Here is a 23,393-nt window from a genome sequence, read left to right on the forward strand (position 1 = left end):
AAACACAGAACTCAAGAAAGCTCCATCCTTATGATTCCAGTTTTGTTGTAAAGGCTACAAACCAGGAGCAGTTGAATGAAGAGATGCATGAAGGGCGGTGGGAGTCCCAGTTGTGGGGCTGCTGTGTCCTTAGGATGCCTTGCCCTCCTGCACACCCACAATGCACCAGCCTGGGAGGCTTCCCTGAACCTCTGTGCCCACAGTTTCCACTGGGGTTTCATTACTCAGGACGATTGCTGGGACCACTGGCTCTGTGCTTGGACTCAGCCTTGGGCCCCCCCTCCCCGCCCTGGGGGTTGTGCTCGTATCCCATGGCCTAAAGCCCTAATCTTTGAATCACATGGTGGGGCTTTCTTCATGGCCAGCCCCCATCCTGAATCACCCATTAGCATAAACTCAGGGGCCCCCATGAATAACGAAGACACTCCTATCACTCGGGAAATTCCAAGGATTTAGAGAGACTCCCTTCCAGGAGCCAGGGACAAAGAGCAGCCAGTTCTTTTCTATACAAACCCCTGGTCCCCACACAGCATCTTATTTATGGACCTGAGGATGCAGGTGCAGGTCTGGCCAAGGGGTGGGCCCCCAGGACCACTGAGCTCACTTATGCCTCCTCCCCCGATCCCTGGGGAGACCATCATGAGGAGGAGGGGGCAGAGGGCCAGGGCAGGGCTGAAGTGGGTAAGGCTACTCTACCTCCACCCCCACCTGCCCTGGACCCCAGATGGGGGCCCCCTAGATGCTCCCTTCGAGGAAGCTGCTAGTCACTCCAGCTTTACTCCAGGAGGAAAGAGGCTGGGTTTGGGTGGAGGGTGTGCCAGGGACATGGGAGTGGACAGAGTGGCCCCCTCACCCCAGGGCCCCTTACACTTTCTGCAGCACCAAGCAGGTGCTTTCCACCCTGAGTACCTGTCCTCTCTTCCCGGTTCACCAGGCACATAAATGTGCACAAGAACCTTATTCTGTGGGGCTCATCTTCTTCAGGGGGATGTTGAGGTCACCCCCTCAGGGACTCGAGCCTGGCCTCCTGGGCACTGGCCCGTGAGCTCCAAGCAGGTGTTTCCTCCCTAAACGCTTCCATGGGGCCAAGGCAGGAGCCGCAAAGGCCACCACGGGACCGTCCCCCTAACCGACAACACAAACCCAAGAAGTCTGGGATGGCCACCGGGAACTGCGCGTGCAACGGCTCCACCCCTGGGAGGGCGGAGGCGGGTGCTGGTGCAGCCCCGCGAGGGCCCGGGGCCCCAGTGCACACTGGAGGCAGAGCTCTGCTCGGCTGCACCATGTCCTGGACCCCCGTCCTGCTGGCACTCCTGGCCCACTGCACAGGTGAGAACCCCCAGAGCTCAAGGCCCCCGGCCCCTTCCCTCACCCTGCTTTGCCCTGGATGCCCATGTGCTTCTGTGTCCCCAGCTTGTGGCCCTCAGCCGGTGCTGAATCAGCCACCATCCGTGTCCTCGTTCCTTGGAGCCACGATCCGCCTGGCCTGCACGCTGAGCAGCGACCATGATGTCGGTGTTCACAGCATCTACTGGTACCAGCAGAGATCCGGCCACCCCCCAAGGTTCCTGCTGAGATATTTCTCCCACTCGGACAAGAACCAGGGCCCCAAGGTCCCCCTTCGCTTCTCTGGCTCCAAAGACCTGGTTAAGAACACGGGGTATTTGAGCATCTCTGATCTTCAGCCGGAGGATGAGGCTGTGTATTTCTGCGCTGTGGGGGTCCAGGGCATGGAGCAGGAGCGGGAGACGGAGAGAGAGAGGAGGGAAGAAAGGGAGCCTGCTGCTCCAGTCTCCCAGGCACCCTAGGACACACTTACCTTGAACTAAAGGCAGAAGGGCACACATCCCCGAGGGGAGGGTGGTGTGGCGAGGAGGGTGGGGCCTTGGGCTGCCCCAGGCAAGGAGAAGCTCCTGGAAACCCCTTTGGAGGCTGGATTCGGGAATTAAATCTGCTTGTGTCTTGGGAAGTTGTTTTGCTGGGTGGTCTGAATTTGTTCCAGGGAGGCCCCAGATGTTCTGCGAACAGTCAGAATGAGTGGGACGCACCCAAGACCCAACTAGGGTGAAGGTCCCAGGAGACCTGGCCAGTCACGGTCTGCTTGGCCGGAGCCCCTGGTCTTGTGGGTCCTGGGAGGCAGGGGGCTGCCATAGCATCTTGGGGGATGCCCCTGCCAGGAACAGGACCCCCTATTGTCACCTGATTGTGCACGGGGTAAGCAGCTTAGAAAATGCCTTCATTGGGCCTCTGGGGAGGAGAGCCGTGCCCAGTGATAGGGGTGATCTAGGTCCTCCGCTGGGCCAGATGGCTCTTTGTTGTAGGGGGGCTGTCCTGTGCACTGCAGGATGTCGAGCAGCATCCCTGGCCTCTACCCGCCAAACACCCTCCTGCCCCTCGTTATGACAACCAAAAATGTCTCCAGGCATCACCAAAGGCCCCCAAGGTGGCAAAACCACCCCACCTGAGAAACACTGGTCTAGGAGAGAGAAATGCATTTCCTCTTCTGTGCAGGAAAGCGGCAGGGCTGGCAAATATTTTCTGTAAAGAGCCATGTAGTAAATATTTTTGGCTTTCTGGGCCATATGATCTTTGTGGCAACTACTCATTTCTGTCCTTATGGCGCAAAAGCAGCCACAGACAATACGTGAACACGCGGGCATGGCTGTTTCCTATTACACTTTATTTACAGAAACAGACAGAGCTGGGCTGGATGTGGCACTCAGACCATACTTTGCTGACCTCTGCTCCAGAGAAACACCCAGTTCCTGCTTCTAGGTTTCAGCCAAACCACACTCGGTGGGGTGATCAAGGTCACCCTCAACTCCTCCTGCCTGAGGACTCCAGGATACTAACCCTCTGGACCCTTGGAAGACCTGGGGCAGGAGAGATACAAGGGGTGTGTGTGGCCTTGCCGATGAGCTTGTTGGGTAAAGAGGGAACAGTGGGTTCCTGCTACCCTGGCCCACATCTGCACCCTGAGCCCCTGGGTTGTGAGTCAGTGTGTGCCCTGCAGAGAGGGGCCCTGTACACCCACGTCCACACCACGTGTGGACATGCCTCCCACTCAGAGAGGTGCCAGGTAAACCATCTCCCCTGTGATCCAAACTTGGCTGAGAATGTCCATTTATCATGGCTGAAAAGACCCCGAAGTGTACATTCATGTCAATATCAGCCCGTCCATGTGTGGCCTGAGTCGCCTGTAAAACAGTGGTCTCAGCTCCGGCCAGTTCTCAGCACCCTTTGGGCTTCCACTCTCTGAAATGCACTGAGTTCTTCCTGCATGAAGCCTTTGCTTCCTGGCAGGGGCCTCCAGGCCCAGGTTTCCAAAGGCCATCGAGGTGGTCCCCAAAGAACTCTGTCACCCGCTTGTAACATGCTCTTCTCTTGCTTTCATCCTTTGTGATTCTGGGATTCCAAGCCACGACAAAAAACCCAGAGAGCAGGGAATCAGGTCAGCTCCTCCATCATCCCAGCACCCCTGCCCCACCATACTCCTGGAGGATGGGACCTTGGACCCGGGTCTCGGGCCAGGCAGAGCGTGAGTCTTAGCTCTGGTCAGCCTCGGAAGGGTCATTTGGATTCTAGGTCAACATTTCCAGTGTTGTTTGTAAAGAGGACAATAATAGCACCAATTAATTTCTATAAAGTGCTTAACCTGCACTTGACTGTAGCGTGTGCTCAACAAAGTAGTGGTATCGTTTCCTCATCAGTCACCAGGCCTGGCCTCCCCCTTGTCTAAACCTTTCCTTTAGTCTGAGTCATTTCTTACCCGGCCATCATCTGGCCTCCTGCCCATCATCCTGCTGCAGCCTGGACCCTCCACTCCTCATTTTTATTACTCCTAGATCCTTGCCTGCACTCCTCCGCTCTAGCCTTGATTGTCTCCCACCCTCAAAGGTACGGATGCAAGCCATATCTGCCGTTTCCAATTTTCTGGTGGCTACATATTTTTTTTTAAAGATAAAAAGAAATAGATGAAATGATGTTTAATAGCATATTTTATTTAAACCAATGCATTTCAAATATTATCATTTAAACATGCAATCAATGTACAATTAGTTATGAGATGGTTAACTCTTTTTCATACTAAATCTTCAAAACCCAGTGTGTAGGGACTTCCTTGGTGGCGCAGTGGTTAAGAATCCTCCTGCCAAAGCAGGGGACACGGGTTCGAGCCCTGTCTGGGAAGATACCACATGCCACGGAGAAGCTAAGCCCGTGAGCCACGACTGCTGAGCCTGCGCTCTAGAGCCCGCGAGCCACAACTACTGAGCCCGCGTGCCACAACTAACTGAAGCCCGCGCGCCTAGAGCCCGTGCTTCACAAGAGAAGTCACTGCAATGAGAAGCCCGCGCACTGCAACGAAGAGTGGCCCCCACTCAACGCAACTAGAGAAAGCCCGGGCGCAACAACGAAGATCCAACGCAGCCAAAAATAAATAAATAAATAAATAAGAGAGAATTATCTTGAGGTGAATGCTTTTCAACCCAAGAATTTAAAACAAACAAACAAACAAACAAACAAGAAACCCCAGTGTGTATTTTATACTCGGGGCTCATCTCAATTTGGACCGGCCACATTCCAAGTGGTCCACAGCTGCCTTGGCTGCGACAGGACAGTACAGGTTGAAGGGGTAAAATTCAGACTCCATGTTGTGACACAGCCTTTGGAGACTGGCCCAGATTCTGTCCCAAGTCTCATTTCTTGTGCGCCGCCCTCACCATCCGTTTCTGCTGATGCTCTCGGTTGCCTCCAAACCTCTGCCCAAGCCATCTACTTGCCAGTGGACTTCCTGTCCCTTTGCCGTGTCCTCCAGCTGGCTGCACCAACTCTGGGGTCTGCTGTTATCTCTACTGTCACTCCTTGGGCAAGACTTCCCTGACCTCTTTATGCAGTTATTAACTTCCTGTGATGTGCAAACATCGTGTTTTCCTAACTATATTTAGCGCCTGCTGCGCAGCTCTGAATTTAGTTTGCAAGTCTCTCTCCTCTACTAATCCATAAATTCTCAGTGGGAAGGACCTCTTCATCTCATTTTCTGGGTCTGATATACATTGATAATGGAGTTGAGTAAATGGATGTATAAACGAATGCACGACTGAATGAATTCTTGGGTCCCAAAGACCTCACCATTCTGGGACCCCATTAGACAGCTGGGGTCACTGTGATTCCCTAAGAAGGGAAAACTTGCAAATCCGGTGATTATATCCAGTAACCAGGAGTGATGTGGAAGGAAAAGATTGAAAAAGGTCAATGCAGGGAAGGGAACATTTGGGAAACTTTCTGAATTGTTAAAGGAGGCTAGAGATGTTGGAGAGGGTGGGGTTCCCAGATTGTTGGGATTTGCTGCCTGGTACCCAAAGAGCTCCCCCACCCCCAAGTATCACAACAGGGCTCCTGACTGTGATACAGAACAGGGGCACAGGGATGCTGAGAGCTGTGGTCTGTGCACAGAAATGCTTGACGCTGCTCCTAAGTCTGACCCAGAAACACAGAACCCAGCAGGCTTGGACATGTCACCAGTGGTACTGAAGACCAGAGGCCCGAACATTCTGACCTGAGTTAGACCTCCAGATCCTCAGAGGAGAGGATCTGAGGACGGCCCAGAGGTCTTGGGGGATGGAACGTGCCAGTCAGACAGAGTCAAAATGCAAGGGCTAAAAAAAAAAAAAAAAATGCAAGGGCTCTCCGTGCACAAAGAGGCCGGTGTGGTTGTGATGGGATTGGCAAGATGAGCTGGGGCAGGTGGCCCCACATAAAGAGGGGGGTGGGATTAACACTGAGAGGCCCTTTAGGGCATGGAGGGCCCTTGCGTCTTGTTCTAAGTTGCATCACAAAAATTTTGTGATGCACGCCCAATGCCCAAATCCATTCATTCACGACGGGATGTAAAACGAGGATATTTTCATTCTAGCAAAACTCCGAAGAAAACGTCCCCTCCTCAATGATTTAGGCACCCAAGGGACTGTTCACATAGTAAAGACAGGATAAATGTCTGATCTTTTTCCCCTTTATTTACCAGTCATAGAAATCACAAGTCAGTGTGCCAGCATCTTCCAGGTTCGTGGGTATAAGATACTTGAGGTGGGTATAAGATATTTGAGGTGTTTAAATCCATTGCAATTATGGTAAGTTGTTCTGTCTTTGGGCAGCACAAGCCCATTCAAATTGGTGTCTAACCAGGAACATGACAATGTGTCAAAAACAGTTCATTTACTTTTGTCTTTAAAAAATTTGTGCCAAGATACCTTCACTCCAGCTAATTCTCTAAAGGATGATGATTTTTTTTTTTTTTGGCGTGTGGATCTTTATTATTGTTGTTGTTGTTTTCTTTTTAAAAAATTTTCCCATTCATTTTTTATTAATTTAATTTTTATTTTATATTGGAGTATAATTGATTTACAGTGTTGTGTCAGTTTCAGGTGTACAGCCAAATGATTCAGTTATACATATACATATATCCATTCTTTTTCAGATTCTTTTCCCATTTAGGTTATTGCTACTGAGAATACTGAGTAGATTTCCCTGTGCTATACAGTAGGTTCCCGTGGATCATCTATTCTACAAACAGCAGCGTGTATACATCAATACCAAACTCTCAATTTATCACTCCCCCCAACGTTTCTCCCTTGATAAACGTAAGTCTGCTCTCGAAGTTTCTGCTCCTGAGTCTGTTTCTGTTTTGTATACAAGCCCACCTGTATCGGTTTTTTAAAAATTCCACATGTAAGTGATATCATATGATATTTATCTTCCTCTGTCTGACTTCACTTAGTATGATGATCCCTTGGTCCATCCATGTTGCTGCAAATGGCATTATTTCATTCTTTTTTATGGCTGAGTAATAGTCTCTTGTGTGTATATGTATATACACACACACACACACCACATCTTCCTTAAAAGGACAATTATTATAACACCCTAAATGGAGAAAGAGCACAAGAATGTGAAAATTTTGAAATCCTCCATGTGATACTGGTAGTTACTAAGCCAGGATCCCGAATAGTTTACTCACCCAAAAGAAGAAAAATTAAGGATAAGTTCAGGATAACAGTACCCACCTTACACCACTCTCTCAAAATTAAAGAAATAAAAATAAAAAATTTAAAGCTCTGTTCCATGCCCTCAAGGCATAATGGTGCCGCAGGCCGGGAGTTGTGAGCAGGCTTCTCCTCCGCGGGACTATTTGGACTGCAGCTGAGGGAGGTGGTGCTGGGAGGGTGGTCGTCCTCACAGGCCGACCACGACCGCTCCTCTCCCTCCCTCCACTTCCAGTGACTGCCGTCCACCTGGGGAGTCTGCAAAAACCCCTCAAACCCGAACCCTCCTCTCATTTCCTGCATCTCATCAGTACGTCCTTGACCCAGAAACGCGGCTTCCCGAGGTTCTACCCTCCGACAATCCAGTTCAACCTCAGCTTCAGTTCAGCGGACGTCAGAGCTGTCCCTGGGAATCGCCCCTCCGGCCGCGGTGACCACCGATGGCCTCCATCACCCACTGGACAAGTGCAGACACCGCGTACCAAGGCCACCAGGGGGCAGTGCAGAGTGCCCTTTACACCCCGTTACGCCATGTGGGTCCACAGGCTGGCAGCCGCAGCATCACCTGGGAGCTTGTAAAAAATGCCACGTGTCCCGGTCACCCCAGACCTGCTGAGTCTGAACCCGCATTTTCACAAGATCCCTGGCGGTTCCACGCACGTGAAAGTCTCAGAGCACTTCCTGTGCCCTTGTCATCTGGTTCAACCTCACTAAGGCACTCTCACTCAAACCACCCATGTGGTCAAGCAGGTGATGCTCTAGAGATGCTTCTCAGGAGCACCTGGAAACCAGAAGCAACGTAACAGATGTGCCTGTACGCACAGAGCACGCTCACCTCCCACGGTTGACCTCTGGCTCCTTCTGGCTCAGAAGCGCAGGCCCTTCCCTCCCACTCAGACCCGGATGTTTGGGCATTTCGACCTCCAGCTGTGGCTTCGCAGCCCTGACTCCCGGATTGCAGCTGCCCTCCTGGCAGCCCCCGCCCCCGCGTCTACTTTCCCCTCCTGGGAAGAGCCCCCGCACCACACCCCTCACGCTCCACTTAGCCCTCACCCGACGGAAACTGGAGGCCTCTCCCTGGAGGGGCTATTGCTGCGGCCTTGGTTTCCTCAATCCCACGGACCACCCCTCACTCTGAGCTTTGCCGCCCAGGGAAACAGACAGGGATATGGCGCTGCCAGCAGCACCTCTTCCTCCGTCAAAACCGCCTGCCGCAAGGACCACTGGACGAGTGGGACTGGTTTGTTTCTTGTGAATCTGTGTAGACCCAGGCCTGAGAGATGGCTGAAATGCAAACGACCCTCCATAAAAGGGATGAATGTTCCCAGGGAGGTGTGACCAGGGCCAGGCGGCAGTGCTGCCTGCATCGGAGAGCAACCGGAAGGAGGGGGCTCTGCTCCTGTTTCTGCTCTGAGCCGCCTGAAGGGGGCGCCCACGGCAGGAGGCACGTATGGGGCCAGTTCTGGGGCCCTGACTACATCTCAGACTCAAAGGCAGAGCCAGCCTTCCCTGAGGCAGGAGGGCAGAGGGAAAAGCCCTGCGGGGTGTGGGGAGCCCAGCGAGATGGCCGCGCCCCTAACTGGGACCAGCGCCTCAGATGCACAGGGAGCCCACAGCAAAGACAGGAGGGGTCAGGTTTGCATGAGCCACAAAGAGAGGGTCTGGGAGGCCCTGCCCATCTCCAGGCGCAGAAGGCAGAGCTCAGGGCGTCTCCACCATGGCCTGGACCCCTCTCCTGCTCCCCTCCTCACTCTCTGCACAGGTGCTATGCACCGTCCCCCCCGCCAACCGCAGCCACTGCAGGATCAGCCTGAGGGTAGGAGCCCCTGGGAATGGGCCTTCATCTTCAAGTCCCCTCTCCCCTCCTCTCTCTCTCTTTTTAAAAAATATTTATTTATTTATTTAACTAAGACACGCCGGGTCTTAGTTGCAGCACGTGGGCTCCTTAGTTGCGGCCTGTGAAATCTAGTTCCCTGACCAGGGATCAAACTCGGGCCCCCTGCATTGGGAGCACAGAGTCTTAGCCACTGGACTACCAGGGAAGTCCCCTCTCCTCCTCTCTTACAGGCTCCACGGCCTCCTATGAACTGACCCAGCCGCCCTCAGTGTCAATAGCCCCCGGAACAAGGTCAGGATCACCTGCTCAGGAGGTAACATCATGCATAAACATGCATCTTGGTACCAGCAGAAGCCGGGCCAGGCCCCTGTGCTGTTCGTCTATGACAATAGCAACCGGCCCTCAGGGATCCCTGACCAATTCTCTGGCTCCATTCAGGGAACACAGCCATCCTGATCATCAGCGGGGCCTGGGCCGAGGACGAGGCTATTACAGTGCCATCTACCATGGCAGTGGGAGCCGTGACTCATGGTGACGTGACAGACGGGGACTCAAGGCACGAAACTGCCCACCCCAGCCTGGTGCTCCTAGTCCACGCCCACCCCTCCCCTGCCGCCTCCACCCTGGACCAAGAAGGCTCTACTCCTTCTCAACCCAAAGTCACGTCACTGCACCTAAACAAGGCCCTAACTTTCAGTGTTCTCGTCTGGGAAACAAGAATCATAATGACCATCCATGGGATGAGCTGTGTGAGCCAGGGTTCTCTAGAGAAACAGAACCAGCAGGATGTGTGTGTCTATAAATAGAGAGAGATTTATTTTAAGGAATTGCTCACGTGGCTGTGGAGGTGTGAGTCCAAAATCTGCAGGATGGACCGGGAGGCTGGAGACCCAGGGAAAAGGGGCAGTGAATCCGTCTGCTGCAAAATTCCTTCTAGCTCTGGGGAGGTCAGTCTTTGTTCTACTCAGGCCTTCAGCTGATTGGATGAGGCCCACCCATATTAGGGAGGGTAATCTGCTTTACTCAAAGCATCAATTTCATGTTAATCCACTGATTTCAATGTCAATCTCATCCAAATAAACCCTCACAGAAACATCCAGAATAATGTTTGACCAAATATCTGGGCACTGTGGCCCAGCCAAGTTGACACATAAAATTAACTCTCACACTGGCCTTAAATAAACAAGGGTGACTACAGCGTCACTCTCACGTCAAATGAAACCTCCAGACCTCTGGGCTTTGGAGAATGTTTTCAACCTTCCACAATAGTGGAGACCACCCCCAGAGAAGGGCTTGGGAGTCATACAGCAGATCTAGTGATCCCAAGAACCTGGAATTTTCTAGAACGTTCACACCTGGGACTTGGAGAAGATGGACCCACGTGTCTGCTCTGGAGACGACTTGGGAGAGAGGAGTCCTGGTGGCCACAGGAGGAGCCTCTGGGGCCTGTGGGATGGAGAATGGGCAGGGGGCTGACCAGCAGGAGGCAGGGGGCACCCTCTGACACGGGAGCAGGGCAGAAGTGACGGGACATGACACACCCCTCCGCTCCAGGGGAGATGGGTGGGGGCGGGGCACAGAGGAGCCAGGGACCCTGAGCACGGGGTCTGCTGAGCAGGAGAGCTGGACCCAGACCTCTCTGGCTCAGCCTGAATCCAGCCCTCGGCCATTCTCGGTCCAGGGAGGGTGTGGGGACAGGCCTGGGCAGCCAGAGCTGCAGCTGTACCAGCTGGGAAGGCCCTGCCCATCCCCCAAGGGTCTCCAGGGACCAGCCAGACCCGGATTTCCGACCATGGCCACCACAGGAATATGTGGTCTGTAGCAACAGCAGGTGCAGGGCAGGTTATGGGGAGTAGCTGGGGTCACTGGATTCAGGGACAGCCCCTTCTTCTCCCCAAGACCTGGGGCGGTCCTCGGGGGAACCACAGCTTCTGGGCCCCGGGCAGTGGGTGAGTGTCACACCCACACAGGGGTGCTGTGAGGGAACAGCTTCAGCCTGGACCCTGGCAGGAACCCCACCCCAGGCCCCAAGGTACAAGGAGCCCAGGTATGAGGCTGGAGTGGGCCAAGCACCGCAATGGGGAGAAGCTGGACGGATCAGGGCCTCCCAGGGGCTCCCCTATACCCCACGTCACGTGTCAGGGCACCTGCACCCAGTTACCGTTCAGTGCTGGCCCATCTTCCCGAGGACCATGAGGTCTTGGGATGCAGTACCTGGCCTCGGGGATGCCCGGTCAGTGTGTGTGGGACATGAGGATCTAAGCAAAGTCACATCGGTCCACAGAGTCTGACCTCACGGTGGCCTTCTTGAACTCCCTGTGATATGAGGAAGTCAGTCTGTCCGCTACAGCATCCCATGACCGCGGTAGGACAGATGCCAACAGGATGTCTGGGATGGCCCAACTCCACTAGGGCACGTGGCATCTATGAAATTCACTCTGGGGGCCCCTGGGGAGAGCCTCACAGAGATGGACAAACCATCAGGACCTGAAGCAAAGAGTGGTTTCAAACACGAACTCCATCCAGTTTGAACTTGAACTCAAGTTCAAACACAAACTGGACGTGCAAGGGCAGATTTGACAAGGAGCTCCATCTCCTACAAACAACTGGACCAGGACTGCGTTTTCCAAAGGTTTTTCTATCAAAAGCCCCAGTAAGAAATGCATTTCCCATCACTATCCAGAGTGTATCTATGTTTTCGGGTAACTGAGGCAGGACCCCACGAACCAGCTGCCCTCCTCCCGCGCGGACGCTGTCTGTTCTCCGTCTGCTCTGGATGACCTCACTGTTGCGGGACTCTGGTTGCATCTGACTGAATTGGTTCCACAACCTCTGGGAGTTGCAACGCAAAATTTGAAAAGTGGCAGTTGAATAGCATCAGGGATTCGTTTGTTTTTTGATGGCCGATGGTTTTCCCAAGCCACACCAGATGGGCCAGCTCCCAATGATGATAATAAGAAATGTCATAATTACTGTCATCCTCCATCTGTGTTGAGCGTGGAGCACTTCCCAGTTTAAAAAGCACTTTGAAAGTACAAATTCCGTCTGATTCCACTTACATGAAGTCCCTAGAGGGGTCAAAATCATAGAGACAGAAAGCAGAATGGTGGTGGGGAATTCCCTGGCGGTCCAGTGGTTAAGACTCTGCTTCCACTGCAGGGGGCTCGGGTTCGATCCCCAGTTGGGGAACTAAGATCTCGCAGGCTACGCAGGATGGCAAAAAAAAAAAAAAAAAAGCAGAATGGTGATTCCCTGCGGCTGGGGAGGCGGATGGGAAGATCATGTTTAACGGGGACAGAGTGTCAGTTTGGGAAGATGTGAAAGTTCTGGATGTGGATGGTGGTGATGGTTGCACAACCATGTGAAGGGACTTAATGCCACTGAATTGTACACTTAACAGTGGCTAAAATGGTAAGTTTTATGTTATGTATAGCATTCCTGAGGCATCACTGCTGGCAGCACCAGCACAGAGCCAGGCCCTCGCTACCCAAGGTGGGCTCAGTGCCTCTTTTCTGCCCACCGCCCACCCCACCCCAAAGCACAGGGTCCCTGGGCGATGATGCATCCAGATGTTGGGGAAGCAGGCAGGCTCCCCTGGAGGGGAGAGGGAAACGGGGGCCTCACAGAAGTCCCCGCTGTGCACCAGACACTCTGCTCGTGGTGGTGACCTCTGGATAAACTCTATGAGCGTGTGTGTGTGTGTGTGTGTGTGTGTGTGTGTATGTGACACGACGGGGCGGGGGGAGTGAGACCATGAGGTGCTGAACACATCTCATTAAACCCACCATTTTATAATGAAATCACAATTCCCTGACTTGAAACTGGCTTCTTGCTAAACCTGCACCTGTTTCCTCCCCTCTCACCACCCCCGCCCAAGGCTGGTCGGAAGAGAAGCCCCAGCCTCACCCCGCTAAACTCAGGCCTCGGCCACTCCTGTTCCGCTGGCACTCCTTCCTCGGCCCCTCCAGGCCCCAGGGAGATGCTACACAGGCGCCCTTGGGAACTAGGGCAGGAGCAGATGTGTCCCACCCAGGGTCCCAGAGGTGGGGCCGGCAGGGACTGCAGCGTGAGGCGGTTGAGCCCTGGATCCTGACCACAGCAGAGCAGTTGGCGGGTGCCCCTCTTGGGAGAGGCCCCCAGGAGTAACGGCCATGGGCCCTGGAGGGGGCCGGGTGCTGGGGGCAGGGACAGAGAAGACCCAGGCAGAGGCCAGGGCCATGTGGGCCAGGACGCACTGGGACGGCTACCGCCAGAGAGGGGAGCCGGGGGCACCTGCCAACACCCCTCCAGGGAGCCCACGCCAGCGGGTCGGCCAGAGGTGCCTTTGACCTGAGGGCACATGAGGCCCAGGACAGGCCAGTTGGGCTGTGAGGCCCCCAGGGGTCAGAGCTGTGTCCCCAGGCACAACTGGCTTCTAATAGTGCTGGGCCTGGCCGTGGGCGCCCATGGACTGCTGCCCCCGACGCCAGCACCGCGGAGCACGGCCCCCCACAAGGAAACCCAGGGAGGAAGCAGCCCTTGGAGCCTGTGGCACAGGTAAGGGGCCGAGGGAATCATGGGGGGATATGAGGGTCCCTGCAGGCAGAACTGGGAGTGGGGACAGAGAGCGGGTGAGGGGAGAGGGGCGAGAAGGGAGCATCAGCTGGAGAGGAGGGGCCTGGGCAGACGGTGGTTTTATTTGAAGGGTTGACATTTTGTCCAGTGTGGATTTGTTTGCATTAATTTTTATTTTTTATATTGTATTAAAATATTTATCTGAATTACTGAGTTTTTTGGCACCCCTTACATTTTGTACCCAAGACTAGTGCCTCGCCCACCTCGCGCAGGTCCTTGGGGTAGAGCAGGAACAGGGAGGCAGGGACAGGAGGGGGCAGTGGCTGCTGTCATCCTGGGATCCCTGGGGCTCCTCTTAGCTGGTGAGCCACCTCCTCGCCCTTCCCCTGGCTGGGCAGGCTCTGGAGCACCAGGGCGCAAGCTCTGACTGAGGCTGTGTGGTGAGGGGACCTTTCCTGGTGACCCCAGGTCCCCCAGCCAAGGACCACCTCCTGTGACTGGTCCCTGGGAGCCCAAGCCCACCAGGGTGCAGGCGCCTCCATGAGAAAGGCCTGGGCGAGGGTCCGTGGGGGCCGCAGTCTGCCCCTGCCGCTGCTGTGTGACCCCGGCCCCCTCCTCTCTGCTTGTGGTGGGAGGTCCCTGGACAAACTGCTGAGCATCTGGGACCATTTGTGATGATCAGTGACACAGCAGCACATTCATCATGGGCACTGACCATTTAGGGGCAGAACCTCCCTCTCAGTGGCCCCACAAGGCAGGTCCCACTGTCACCCCCAATTTACAGGGATAGAGGCCCAGAGAGGCGAGGCAACTGCCCAAGGTCACACAGCTGGTTCTGACTCCAACGCCCAAGCCTCCAGCTGTCCCCATCCCTATCCCCTAAACAGACCCGGCTGACAAGTCCGCCTCTCTGAGCTTCAGTTTCCCCCTCTGCAAAGTGAAGGGTCCTAGTTGGAGGAGGGCCTTGCAGCCTGATGCCTGCCCCAGTGATGCTGGGGCTGCGGTGGTGAAGGTCTGGGACGGGAGGAGTGGAGTCTGCGGCACCAGCAGCACAGCCGTGGAGGTGGGTGGGTGTCTGTGAGTGTCAGGTCGGGGCCGGCACTGCAGCATCCGATGGGGACTGCACAGCCAGGGCAGGATCCAGGAGAACACGAGGAGAGACGGACCTCCATCAGGTCAGGCCCCAGCTCAAGGTCCAGGGAAGAGGGGCCCGGCGACAACCACCACATGCAGCGTGATGCCTTCAGGACAGAGGGGGTCCCACTGGGGTTGGAGTTCAAGTCAAGGGGTCCACCTGGGCAAGGCAGCACAGGCACAGAACCCTCAGGAAGCGCTCAGGGGTCCACAGGGCTGCGGCACGTGGGTCTGAGAAGAGGCTAGAGGGGCGGCCAGGCCCAGACGTGGAGGACCTGTCCCTGGATGATAGACTTCATCTGGGGGGTCCTGGGAGATGTTTGCAAGGAAATGTGACTGGAGTTGGGTGGGTGGGAGGGGGCGGGAAATCAGAACTAGAGAGGCCTCAGGGAGGGGGGTGTTGTCATGGGCAGAGTGGACAGAGAGCTTGGCTTTTTTGCTGGACGTTTAAGAGAATGCTGTGTCCTGTATTTTAACAAAATGGTCCAAGAGAAGGGATCGTCTGCAAGAAGTTGGTCTCCTCCGAGGACGTCCACTCACCCGACAGGCCACTCAGGGTCTCAGGGTGGGCCTGAACCAAGGGGGTCATGTCCAGGCATAGGGCAGACCCATGGACTATTTTAGGAGAAGTAAGATGTGTGTGGGGGGGGGGATGCCCGAGCTGGTCTTACAGATCCAGGGAGCTGACCTGTGATGGGGGGGCTCCAGGCAAAGGGAGCAAGGGGTGCTGAGGAGGAGAGTTGAGGTGCACTGACCCGCAGGGAGCTTCCAGAGCCAGGGAGAGCGGGGTGCAGACCATGGGGGTCTTGTAACCCAGTCCTTTATCCTGGGGTCCATGAGGAGTCATTAAGGGATTTAAGTGGGGCACTGTCAGAGTCAGGTTTGTGTTTTGGAAAAATGGCTCCAGATCAGAGACCAGTGTGAGGGCAGATTAGAGAATGGAGAAGGGACATGGAGAAGGGGCTTTGGCCAAAGTCTGTGCCTTGGGGATGGAGAGGAGGTCCACAGTAACCAGGTACCAAGATCACCTATGAAATTGCCAAGTGAATTTAAAGTGATGTTATCAGAGTGCTGACGGGGAGGAACGGGCACAGTCATGGACTGTCAGTGGGAGGCTGAATTTCTGGAACAAACAATTTCTGGAATAACATACCAAGATTTATAAAAACATACATTCCTTTTAATCAAGTAATTCCACCTCTAGAAATTTATCTTGATGGTATAATCAGAACTTCAGCTAAATACTATAAGTGTGTTCCTGGGGAAGAAGTAGAAACAACCTAAATGTCCAATGACAAGGGAAGGTAAAATAAACTACGGTACATTCATGGTAGGGAGTATTACACAGTCATTTGATATGATTTTTTTGACAACTGTAATGACATAATAAAGATTTGTATAACAGGCTGCAATATGGCATACTAGCACACTGCTTTTGTTTTATTTCGATTTACAGAGTAAAATTCATCCTTTCTGGTATTAGCAGTTGTAGAAATTTTAATAAAACTATAGAGTTGTGTGACCCTCACAACAATCAAGATACAGAACATTTCCACCCCCCACCAAAATTTCCCTGCGCCCTCTGTGTAGTCAATCCCTTTTTCTGCCCCAACCATGGAAACCACTGATCTCTTTCTGATCCTATAGTTTTGCCTTTTCGAGATATAAACGGCATCATGCAGTATGTAATCTTTTTTTTTTTTAATTTTATTATTATTTATTTAGTTATTTATTTTTGGCTGTGTTGGGTCTTCGTTTCTGTGCGAGGGCTTTCTCTAATTGCGGCAAGTGGGGGCCACTCTTCATCACGGTGCGCGGGCCTCTCACTATCGTGGCCTCTCTTGTTGCAGAGCACAGGCTCCAGACACGCAGGCTCAGTAGTTGTGGCTCACGGGCCTAGTTGCTCCGTGGCATGTGGGATCTTCCCAGACCAGGGCTCGAACCTGTGTCCCCTGCATCGGCAGGAAGATTCTCAACCACTGCGCCACCAGGGAAGCCCCTATGTAATCTTTTTTTAAATTAAACTTTTTATTTTGGGATAATTGTAGGTTCACATGCAGCTGTAAGACATAATACAGAGGGATCCCATCTACCCTTCACCTAGTTTCTCCCAACAGTAATGTCTTGTAAAATAAAAAATCACAACCAGGATATTGACATGGACGCAGTCAAGGTACAGAACATTTCCATCGCCACAAAGATTCCTTTCTAGCCACGCCCACTTCTCTCCCTCCCAAGCCCCTGCTAACTCTGGCAACTACTAATTTGGTCTTCTTTTCTAATTTTGTCCTTTCAAGATTGTTCTATAAATGGAATCATACTGTATGTACCCTTTTGGGACCGACTTTCTTTCTTTTTCTTTTTTAAAAAAAATTTTATTGGAGTATAATTGATTTACAGTGTTGTTAATTTCAGGTGGACAGCAAAGTGAATGAGTTATAGATACACATAGGTCCACCCTTTTTTAGATTCTTTTCCCTTATAGACCATTACAGAGTATTGAGGAGAGTTCCCTGTGCTATACAGTAAGTTATTATTAGTTATTTATTTTATATTTAGTAGTGTGTATATGTCAATCCCAATCTCCCAATTTATCCCTCCCCCCCTTTGCCCCCTGGTAACCGTGTTTGTTCTCTACATCTGTGACTCTATTTCTATTTTGTAAATAGGTTCATTTGTACCATTTTTTTAGATTCCACATATAAGCGATATCATATGGTATTTGTCTTTCTCTGACTTATTTCACTCAGTATGACAATCTCTAGGTCCATCCCTGTTGCTGCAAATGGCATTATTTCATTCTTTTTTATGGCTGAGTAATGTTCCATTGTATGTATGTACCACATCTTCTTTATCCATTCCTCTATGATGGACATTTAGGTTGCTTCCATGTCCTGGCTACTGTAAATAGTGCTGCAATGAACATTGGGGTGCATGTGTCTTTTCGAATTATGGTTTTCTCTGGATATATGCCCTGGAAGCGACTTTCCTTACTCAGCATAGTTTTCTGGCTGTTCATCCAGACTGTTGGTTGTACATACTTCGTTCCTTTTTATTGCTCAATATATTCCAAGTACGTAACCATATGAGTCTGGCTTCTTTAGTTCAGTATAACACCTTTGCAATTATCCAATTATCCCCTTTATCTATAGTTTGTTCCTTTCTATTGCTAAGTAGGATTCCATCTATGAACGTATCAGAGTTTATTAACTATTCACCAATTGAGGAACATTTGGGTTGTTTCCAGTTTTTGGCAATGATAAATAAAGCCAGTATATACATTTGCATACAAGTCTTTGTTTGAACATGAGTTTTCATTCCTTGGTTAAATACTTAGGAGTAGGATTTGATTGATCAGAGGGTAAGTGTATGTTTATAAAAAACTACCAAACAGCTTTCCAGAGTGGCTAAAACTTTTTACATTCCCACAAGCAATGTGTATGAGTTACAGTTGCTCTTTATTCTCCCCAGCACTCGGTATTGTCAGTGTTTTAAGAAATTGAGATAAAATTCTTTTAACATAAAATTCACTTTTTTTATTTTTGGCCGAGTAGCTTGTGGGACCTTAGTTCCCCGACCAGGGATCAAACCCGGGCCCCAGCAGTGAAAACACCAAGTCCTAATGAGTTGACTGCCAGGGAATTCCCAAAATTCACTATTTTAACTATTTTAAAATACACAATTTGGTGACATTTAGTGCGTTCACTATGTTTTGTGACCATCACCACTATCTTTTTCCTGAGTCTATTGATCACGCCAAAAGGAAACCCCAAAACAGTCCCTCTGCATTCCCCCAATTCACCAGCCCCTGGCAACCAGTAATCTGCTTTCTGTCTCTATGAATTTGCCTATTCTGGATATTTCATATAAATGAAATCATACAATATAAGACCCTAGTGTCTGGCTTATTTCACCTAGCATCATGTTTTCAAGGTTCATCCATGTTGTAGCAGGAGTCAGTACGTCATTCTTTTTAAGGCCAAATAATATTCCTTTTTTTGTTTGTTTGTTTGTTTATTTATTTATTTATTTATTTATTTATTTATTTATTTATTTTTGGCTGCGTTGGGTCTTTGTTGCTGCGTGCCGGCTTTCTTTAGTTGCAAGGAGTGGGGGCTACTCTTCACTGGGTTGCGCGGGCTTCTCATTGTGGTGGCTTCTCTTGTTGCAGAGCACGGGCTCTGGAGCGCAGGCTCAGTAGTTGTGGCGCATGGGCTTAGTTGCTCCGAGGCATGTGGGATCTTCCTGGACCAGGGCTTGAATCCGTGTCCCCTGCATTGGCAGGCGGATTCTTAACCACTGCACCACCAGGGAAGTCCCAATATTCCATTTTATGGATATACCACATTTTGTTTATCTGTTCATTAGTTAATGTGTTATTTCCACCTTTGGGTTATTGTAAATAGTGCTGTTATGTACATTCATGTCAAGTGTTTTTCTGAGTATCTGTCTTCAATTCTTTTGGGTAAGTGCCTAACAGTGGAATTGCTGGGTCACATGGTAGCTTTATGTTTAACTTTTGAGGCTGGCCAAACTGTTTTCCACAGTGGCTGCACCATTTTACAATCCTACCAGCAATGCACAAGGGATACAGTTCTCCATATCCTCACCAACACTTGTTATTTCCTTTTTTTATTATTGTTATTTTTATATCCATCCCACTGGCTGTGAAGTGGTATCTCATTGTGGTTTTGATTTGCATTTCTATAATTATTAATGATGTTAAGGGTCTTTTCAAGTGCTTGTCAGTCATTTTTATATCTTCTTTAGGGAAATGTCTCTTCAAGTCCTTTGCCCACCTTTTAAATCAGTTGTCTTTTTGTTGCTTTGTTGAGTCATAAGATTTCTTTATATATTCTGGATACTAGGGCCTTATCAGATATATGATTTTCAAATTATTTCTTCCATTCTGTGAGTTGTCTTTTCACTTTCTTGATAAGGTACTTGGAGGCACAAAAGTTTTGAATTTTGATGAAGTCCAACTTATCTATTCTTTCATTTATTGCTTGTACTTTTAGTGTCATATCTAAGAATCTGCTGCCTAATCCAAGGTCATGAAGATCTACACCTATGTTTTATTCTAAGAGATAGTTTTAGCTTTTACACTTAGGTCTTCGATCAATTTTGAGTTTTTGTGTATGGTATGAGGTCGGGGTCCAACTTCATTCTTTTGCATGTGGATGTCCAGTTATCCCAACACCATTTGCTGAGGAGATTCTTCCTTTCTTCCTTCCTTCCTTCCTTCCTCCCTCTCTCTTTCTCTCTCTCTCTCTCTCTCTCTCTCTTTCTTTCTTTCTTTCCCACACCGCAGGGCTTGCAGGATCTTAGTTCCCTGAACAGGGTATCCCCTGCAGTGGAAGCGTGGAGCCCTAACCACTGGACCACCAGGGAATTCCCTGTTCTTTTTCAAGACTGTTTTGCCTATTGGAGTCCTTTGCAATTCCATGTGAATTTTAGGATCAGCTTTTCCATCTCTGTAACAATGACCACCCACTGAGATTTTGATAGGGACTGCATTGGATCTGTAGATCACTTTGGTTAGTATTGTCTTCTTTCAAATACTAACTCTTCCAATCCATGAACGCAGCACATCTTTCCATTTATTTAGGTCTTCTCTAACTTCTTTGAACAACATTTTGCAGCTTTCAGTGTACAGTCTTTCACCTCATTGGTTAAATTTATTCTTCATCGATACCATTGCAAATGGAATTGTTTTCTTAATTGCCCTTTTTGAATTGTTCATTGCTAGTGTGTTGATCACGCACCTGCGGAATTTATTTGCTCTGTATATAAGATCATGTCATCTGTGAATAGAGACTTTGAGTTACTGTCTAGTATCCTTTCTTTTTTAATTAATTAATTAATTAATTTTGGCTGCACCGGGTCTTAGTTTTGGCACATGGGATCTTCGTTGTGGCAAGCAGGATCTTTAGTTGCGGCATGCAGACTTCTTAGTTGCAGCATGAGGGCTCTTAGTTGAGGCATGCGTGTGGGATCTAGTTCCCCGACCAGGGAATGAACCCGGACCCCCTGCATTGGGAGCGTGGAGTCTTACCCACTGGACCACCAGGGAAGTCCCCAGTATCCTTTCATTGCACTTTTTAAATGCACTTCTAGATTGCTTACTTGTGTTATGTATCTAATGTTCTTATAATTTTAAAACAATTAAAATTTTAAAGCAAAAAATCTTACATTTGCCTCACAAAACCAACCACAGCTAACTGGGCCAGCTTAGCAGGTGGAAAACACAGTGGTCTGATCCTCTGGCAGAGATTCTTGCATCCAACAAGCCCCAACTCAATGCTGCATCTTAGTATGAGTTGGGAATTTAAATCAGCAAAGGCAAAACCTGGAACTTCTTGTGGCTTTGGAGTCTCTGAGGGTGGTTCTGTTGTTTCTTAATTATTTTGGGCCTTGTTTTAACTTTAAGGAGTATTTAGGTGCAGAATCTAAGGACAAAGTTTTCTGGCCTGGGGGTGAGAGCACTCATGGTCACCTGTGACAAGGTGAAGACAGAAAAAGAACTGGAATAGGAGAAAAGTGGTCAGTCTCATGTGGAAGTGGTGAGTTAGTTTCCTATTGGGCATCCAGCTGGAGATGGTCAGTAGGCAACGTAAGTGGAGATGAGGAAAGGGTTTGAAGCTGGAATAGACTCGAGCCTCATCATGTGGGCACATTGTGGGAAGATGGCAAAGAAGGAGGACCCAGGGAGGTAGCCTGGGGATGAGTAGCCATGCATGGGTCAGGGGAAACGGAAGACAAAGAAGGAAGAAAGTGGGGGTCACAGACATCAAGGAGAACAAAGTCACTAGAAAGAGGGGCCAACCCTATGTTACATCCTGCAGAGACATTAGATACAACAGGAACTGGGGAGGGACCTTAGACTTGACCCAGATGAGGGCCCTGTTGTCCATCACCTGAGAGATTTCAGGGAGAGATGGGGTGAGAGCCAGAAGGGCCCTGGCATGTCCCAGAATGTAAAACAGTGCTTGGCAGGCAAGTGTTTGGGAGCCATTGTTGGTTGGATGGATGGATGGATGGATGGATGGATGGATGGATGGATGATGGATGTATGACGGATGGATGGATGGATGATGGATGGATGAATGGATGGATGGATGATGGATGGATGGATGGATGGATGATGGACGGATGGATGGATGATGGATGGATGGATGGATGGATGATGGATGGAAAAACAGATGGACAGAAAGACAGTGATCTGAAAGATCCAAGAAGGCTTCGTGAAAGAGGAGGAACTGAACTGCCTCTCAATGAGTTGAGACAACAGGGCAGGGGGCCCCCCAAATGACCTGGTGTCCACAGGCCCAGGGAGGAAGCTGCCTGGCTGGACTGTGGGAAATTATGGGGGAAGGAACACCCAGAAGCCCTAAAATGAGGCCAGGAGAGGTCGGGCAGGTCCAAGCCAGCTCAGGACTCACTCTGCCACACCACATGGCCACCCGAGGGGACTCGGCACTCAGCAGCACCATCAGCACTGAGGATTCAGTGGTCACAGGACAGCCTCAGAGTGGGGGGGACACACTGGGTGACAAGGTGTGGGTGGCTGCTGCCTCAGACAGGGGGCTGGGCATGGGGACACCCAGGGGCGCCCCAGCCTCTGGGGGGCTGGCTGCCCGCCCCCCCAACCTGAGAACACAGCCCTGCCTGCTACAGCCCTGTTCCCGTCATGCCCAGCAGGTCCCCGCTCCGGCCCGGCCCCCGGGGGACAGGCCCCAGGTGCTGGCCCGGCGGGTTTTGGTCCGAGTCTCATTCACCGTGGTACATCTTTGGCGGCGGGACCCAGCTCACCGTCCTAGGTAAGTGACTCTCACGTCTTTCCCAGCCTGTCCCACCCTCTGCTGTCTTGGGAAAGTCACTTTTTTCTCTCTGGGGGCTGCTTCCCCTCTGCCCTCCCAGCTTAAGGACTGACCCCCACCTTTCTCCTTGGGGCCTGGGGAGGCAGGTTGGTCTTGGGGTAACCAGCAGGAAGGACCCCAACCGCAGAAGCAGCCACCTCCAGAGTCCGACAGGGATCCTAAGGAGGGAGGAGAGCTGCTTTGGTTATACACGGGGACACTGAGGCTGCACATGGGACGGCTTGGCCGGGTCACCTGGGAGAGTGAAGTGGAACAGCATCTGGGGGGCTGTCTGCTGTCCAGGGGCTGAGTGGGAGGGGGGACAGAGAAGGCAAGCAGGGCCACCATGGGGACAGTCACAGAGGCCATGATGGGGGTGGGCAACCCTGGACCCTCCCCTGCATCTCACACCCCCTCCTCTGTCACACAGGTCAGCCCAAGTCTGCGCCCTCAGTCACTCTGTTCGCGCCCTCCACTGAGGAGCTCAGCGCCAACAAGGCCACCCTGGTGTGTCTCATCAATGACTTCTACCCGGGCAGCGTGACGGTGGCCTGGAAGGCAGGCAGCACCACCATCACCAGGGGCGTGGAGACCAGCCAGCCCTTGAAACAGAGCAACAACAAGTACGCAGCCAGCAGCTACCTGGCCCTGACGGCCAGTGAGTGGAAATCTTACGACAGGGTCAGCTGCCAGGTCACGCACGAGGGGAGCACCGAGGAGAAGACAGTGGCGTCCTCAGGGTGCCCTTAGGTCCCTGGATCCCCCACCCTCCGGGGCCTGGAGCCACGGGTCCCCTGGAGGGTCTCCCCTCCCATCCTGGTCCCCCCAACCCTTCCTCCTGCACCCAATCAACTCTCAATAAAATGTTTTCATCGTTATTCAGAAATCTCTGCTCATTTCTTTTCTTGTCTCGTATTTAATTTGCACCCTCTCCAGAATTCTAAGGGTGGGGTGGGGAATCCTAGGCGC

At 51.4% G+C, this 23,393-nt stretch overlaps 1 protein-coding gene and 1 pseudogene across 2 annotated transcripts; both read left to right on the plus strand.

Annotated features, from left to right (window-relative positions):
- The first annotated feature begins 1,249 nt into the window (after positions 1 to 1,249).
- Positions 1,250 to 8,195, plus strand: LOC309640160 (immunoglobulin iota chain-like). The gene has a single exon (XM_082418533.1). The coding sequence runs from the start codon at positions 1,284 to 1,286 to the stop codon at positions 1,806 to 1,808; it is 525 nt and encodes a 174-aa protein (XP_082274659.1). The 5' UTR covers positions 1,250 to 1,283; the 3' UTR covers positions 1,809 to 8,195.
- A 5,021-nt stretch (positions 8,196 to 13,216) lies between these two features.
- LOC309639608 (immunoglobulin lambda-like polypeptide 5 pseudogene) lies at positions 13,217 to 23,191 on the plus strand (annotated as a pseudogene). The gene is made up of 3 exons: positions 13,217 to 13,413; positions 22,267 to 22,385; positions 22,855 to 23,191. The product of its transcript is annotated as an immunoglobulin lambda-like polypeptide 5 pseudogene (transcript).
- Positions 23,192 to 23,393: the final 202 nt, after the last annotated feature.

The sequence above is a fragment of the Balaenoptera physalus genome, assembly GCF_965194825.1.
Source record: "Balaenoptera physalus genome assembly, chromosome: 12".
NCBI lineage: Eukaryota > Metazoa > Chordata > Mammalia > Artiodactyla > Balaenopteridae > Balaenoptera > Balaenoptera physalus.